This window comes from Gavialis gangeticus, unplaced genomic scaffold (assembly GCF_001723915.1).
Source record: "Gavialis gangeticus isolate Ggan-Ray unplaced genomic scaffold, GavGan_comp1, whole genome shotgun sequence".
NCBI classification, from domain to species: domain Eukaryota; kingdom Metazoa; phylum Chordata; order Crocodylia; family Gavialidae; genus Gavialis; species Gavialis gangeticus.
In genome coordinates, this window is record NW_017729034.1 from 26,137,873 (window position 1) to 26,143,116 (window position 5,244).

Here is a 5,244-nt window from a genome sequence, read left to right on the forward strand (position 1 = left end):
GCTTCAGCTTGATTTTAACCACGAGTATCTTCTGAAAGTGCACAAATAGTTGTGGTTATAGACCTTGACTTGCAAACAGTTGCAGCATCTGCCAATCTGACCCTTCACAGATAAAATACCACCTCCTCAGCACAAAAGCTGCCACTCATTGCTCCTGCCATTATGTTTCTAAACAGGAAGGCCAAACATTAAATAGACCATGTGAGACCAAATACCCCTTTTTCCAATTAGATGGGGTGGTTTTAAGGCAGGGCTAGAACACTTTGGTGGCGCTTTGTTGGTAATGACCCACCCCAGATCACAGGTGGGTGGGAGGGTGCTAGGACCCATCTGTCACTTGTCCCCATGCCTATAGCCAAAGTGGCCCTGCCACAGCATGGGGAGAGCCCACAGCCAAAGGGCCCATGGGTCTTACGTTGCTGACCCCTGCTGGAGTGCATTGGTCACCTTTTAGGTTCTGGATAAAAAAAAATCAATGTTAATTTTGGCTGTAAGAGACCTGTGTGATCTAGGACCTAATTAAGAGACTCTCTCTCCCATCAACTCACACTGCCAGAACTGGGTTCAATTCAGGTACTGACCTGGAACCTCCACTGGTGCTGGAGCACAAAGATGCTCTCTGTAACAGACATGATGCTTTGAAGTGTACCCCCCCAGCCCTTAATGCAGAGCAGCTGGAGTTCATTGTTGTCTTGTGTAGGCTGCCAGGGCCCATTCATATCCCTTAGCAGCAAGGGTATGGAAGGCTCTGGAGGCATAGAGGTTTTACTGCTGCACTAATTAAGAACTGCTAGTCTTACAAATGAACACTGAACAAGCTGTCAGGTGTACCCCCTATTGCAAAGGTTTGGGGAGTCCTTCATAGCAAATGGTTTATCTCAATCTAAATAAAGTCAATATGCAGCACATTTCACCAGCACAAAAGACATTTAAAAATGATTTCCCAGGTTGGGAAAGATAATTTTTATTGTTTCAAACCCCAGATGTGGAAACATGGCCAATTAGCCACTTCTATATTTAGAAAGATATTTGAACCCAGCTGTTGAAACCAGAGAGTCATCATTATTAACAAATCTGTGAACCAGACCAACTCTTCTAGGGCTCATTAGTATATTTTTAAAACAGACCTTTTTTGTTTTGCTTTGTTTTGGGAAATCAAGGGGAATGGGGTAAGTAAAGTCTGTGTGCTCCATCCTCCTCCTCTTACTGGGCAGTTCCAGTGGGTTTCCATAGCAAGGACAGCACTCTCGATTCAGCAAACACAGAGAGCTGACCATGAAAAATGGTTGGGACTCTGGGAAGCACATCTGGTTTGCTGAGGAGGAAGAGAGGGAAAAATATGAAGAAAACATAAGAAATAGCTCAGTGCTGGGTAAGAACCGTTCCCTTTCAGGAGTCCAAAGGCAGCTCAGTGACAGTGGAAAGACCAAAGCCATAGGCTCAGCAGAAGCTGGAAAAGACCCCGGTTCAAGAATAGTAGGGGTGTATTAGGGAAAGGTAATATGGAATGGAAGAGAGGTCTCTTAAGTGTGTTATAGTCATTAAAATAAAATATCTCCTCTTGTTGAGTGCTTTATGTTGGCAAATACCTACAAATGTGTGCAACATCTTCCAGACACGGCAGTCTGTCAGTGGGAAGACTCCAGTTTTCCTTAAAAGAACAGGATCACAACTTTTCTGCATCTCCCTCATCAGGAAAAAATTGTAGCACTGACTAGGACTGCAAAGTTTTATGTTTTTAACCTGCTTTTTGCCTTTAAAAGAATCAAACTGCATCTCACCCCTGTTACATGGAGCCAGTAGAACAGACCATTCTAGTACAACATCAGACAGGGGGAGGCATATGTAAAAAGATATCACTCTAGCAGAGATAAGCAAAATGGTTCAGATGCTTTAAGAGCTGAACTGAACCATCTTTCAAAAGCTATCATGAGCTAAATCAGAGTATTTTGAAGGTTGAAAACCTGTCTCCAGGCTCTTTTTCTCCCCCAAGCACTCCCTGCCCCCCACGGCACATGTAAAGACATCCAAAGGTTCCCAAAGTGTTTTATAGAGCACTTAGATTCAGAATAACTTACCCACCTCTGAAGTACACTCACTGATAGGATGGAAAGCAGCAAACATTTCACAACCTGCACAGCTTTTTATTTTACCTGGCTGCCCGGTCTAATAATTGGCTGCCATAGATTCTTTAATATCCCAAAGCAGTCCTGATCTCTATTTGATATCTCATCCAAAAGAGAGCACCAAAAAAACATAGCCCCTCTTAACATCATGTCATATCATCACAATTGCTCTTCAGAGGCACCATCCCCAGAAAACCTCTGCACAGAAGAGAAAACTTCAAGAGAGTCATGAAGATGGAATTACCTTCTGGCTATGGACATCATCTATTCAATGAATGGTATAAACTAAAGATTGGCTAAAACAGCCACTTCAGTCTCAATATCAGGTTTAAATTCCCAGCATTTGATCCTGCTGCTGCCTTCTTTTTGAGTCCAACCTAGATCAAGAGTTCTTGCTCTTTAGGAGTTTTGGCCACAAGGTGGCCAAGGTCTCTCAAGATCTGCTTACAAGATCCAAACTCTGCCCCAGGAACAGGAAAGCCTAGGCCTAGACCGTCTCCAGATTAAAGCACTATATCATCATGGTCCATCCCCGTCTTCAAGGCTGGCAACTTGGCACATTAAAATTGGGGAAAAGATGCATATAAAACATAAGGAGAAAAAAATAACACCTCTATTGTTTCTACAAGCTGAGGATGGATCTGAATGGAAAATCCCCTTTATCCACAGCACACACAAACAACAGACATATGGGCTGCCCCACTTCTAAGAGCAGAACAAAGGAGGTTTTCTGTCTGATTCCATTATTGAGACAGAAGATATCTGAGCAGACAGCTCCTGCCTGAAAGCTGCAGGATTCAGTATATGGAGCCCCAAACACTTTTAAAAAGTTTTCCCACCTTGTCCCTGGCCTCGTTGAGAAGGTCTTCTATCTCTGAGAAGCTGAAACTGGCTACAGTGATGAAGTCACTCATGACAGGGACAAACCTGTCCCCTGGTTCCCGTATGCGTCTCTTCTGGTAGTCCAGTTCCTGAAAGGAAAAAGGCCAAAGTACAGATTGTCACCTAACATTCGTGTCTCAGTAAAAATAATAGGATTGGGGACGTACATCTCAAGTGTTTGTTTAATAAAGGGTGTATGCCCGCTCTTTTTCTTCTAATAAACCCATCAGCAATTAGCACTCAGAAACCTACTTCTTTTCAAATTAAAGGTGGCAGCTAGATTAGGCAGAGGCAAATCTTGGTTGTAATCTCTTGGATCCCAAAATAATTCTCACACTATCCACCTAATTTATTTTATTTCTAAGATACCTTTAGCATCGAAGTGCCACATACCTTTGATATTACAATTTTCCTTCATACTTGGCATGGGAAATAACTGAGATCTCATACAAGATTGCATGCACATGTGGACCTTTTAACAGAAACTGTTATGCCACAGAAACAGCACCTGAAGAAATACCAGTCATGCAACCTGTCACAATAATTATAACTGTGAAAGAACAGCAAACAACTATATCATGTGGTTTCCCTTTGTAGAAGTAACTGTGTTACTTATAGCCCACTCTTCCAACACCTCACATACCAGACCTGAAGATCAATCATATTCAGGCAGTCTAAAAAAATGTAATTCTAATTTAGTTGTGATGAGGGGAGAGGAGAGCAGGATTTTTGTTCTCAAATAGGAGGTATTCTAGGATTCTCCGACTATTAACTCTTGTCCAAGGCCCCTTGACAAGTTGGCATATGCTTTTCATCAAGGAAGATATGGCTACTTCCTCCCTAAGAGTAGGTTAATACTTAGATTGACCAGAGAAGGTCAGTCAACAATAAATACCAGGTGTCCTCTATTTTACCTGCCCTTCAGGAGCCTAGAATGGGGAGATGGTGCATACAATGGATGGTTGTGTTCCTAGCTCTGCATCGCCTGATGACTAAAGTCAGATTGTAGGACCCTGTTAGAAGAGCAGAAAACTCATTCCTGCTGAAAAAGAGGAGAGTTCACCGTCTGCTCCTTTCCCTCAACTCTGGCACATGTTCCTGTGTCCGGTCATTTAAAAAGAGAACCATGGACAGTTTCTCACATGCCCTTCTCCACCACACTGATGGCATTCAGCTAAATCATGATGCTTCCTGGAAGGATTATACTGTAAAAAGAAAGTTTCCTTTTCCTTTGTCCTTGTTTGATCTGTGTGTGCACTCTATAGTCCCATGGCAGCCATGAATTTAGGATATTATTTTCCTTTCAGCTGACCAATCCATGGGAATTATGGAGCCCTGCTCTTTTTATAGGGGGACTAATGAAGGACCAACAGTGGGTCAAGTTACTACATGAATTTTTGTTGCTAAATGTCCTTTGGAAACAAAAAATCTTTCCACTTTTATTGTTCCATGTCTCTGCCTGATGCTGCTTCAACTTGATGAAGCTACCCTTTGAAGACCATACCATTACCTCTAGAAAGACAACGATTTTGAGAGCTGATTAAGTAGGAGTATAAGCATCACTTTTGAGAATCCCTTTGGCTTTCACATGATGAATACGGACACAGAGCTATGCAGAAACAGCAATCCATGTTGAAGTGATGTAGGTATGGGTGAGAAAGAGACATGCTAGAATGTGGATGGAAGTTATTAAAAAAGGGGGTGCAAGTGAGCGGAATGGCAGGACAAGCCACAAGCAGGAGGATGTAGAAAAATACAAGTTAGAGCACCACCCCCCTTGCTTTGTATTACATCTTCCTTCTAATTGCTTTTCCTAACAGAGTCTCACCTCCTGCCCTCTCAGCACAAGTGCAGCAGATTACTACTTCTCCTCTGAAATGGACCCGACATAAGGACAAACTGATTCATAATGCAGAGTTCTGCTCAGCATCCTCATACATTCTGCCTTTTTCTTCCTCCAAATGTGGTCTTTGGACAGTCAGGGATGGTCATCCTATGTGGTCTTTCTGCCATCCTATATGGTCCTTCCCTGGCCCACACCAGAAAAGTGCTACAGTATTAGCCCAGATTGTAGTCGTAGTATCCAAAGCCATAGCATTTGGGGCTGTTACTGTATGACATTTTTTTCCAATCTAAGTATAGGAATCAGGGGTCTGATTTTCAATTTCTCACTGTAATTTTATACCAATATACTTCTCCTACAGTAAAAAAAAAAAAAAAAAAAAAAAAAAAAAAA

The 5,244-nt window shown here is 42.3% G+C and overlaps 1 protein-coding gene across 3 annotated transcripts in view; it reads right to left on the reverse strand.

Moving 5' to 3' along the window:
* Nucleotides 1-5,244, reverse strand: part of DAAM2 (dishevelled associated activator of morphogenesis 2) — a 369,263-nt gene that overhangs the window by 15,731 nt on the left and 348,288 nt on the right. For all 3 annotated transcript variants that reach the window (XM_019527242.1, XM_019527244.1, XM_019527243.1), the window contains one exon: nt 2,966-3,097. In XM_019527242.1, coding sequence (XP_019382787.1) covers nt 2,966-3,097 — 132 coding nt within the window. The remainder of the gene's footprint in view (nt 1-2,965; nt 3,098-5,244) is intronic.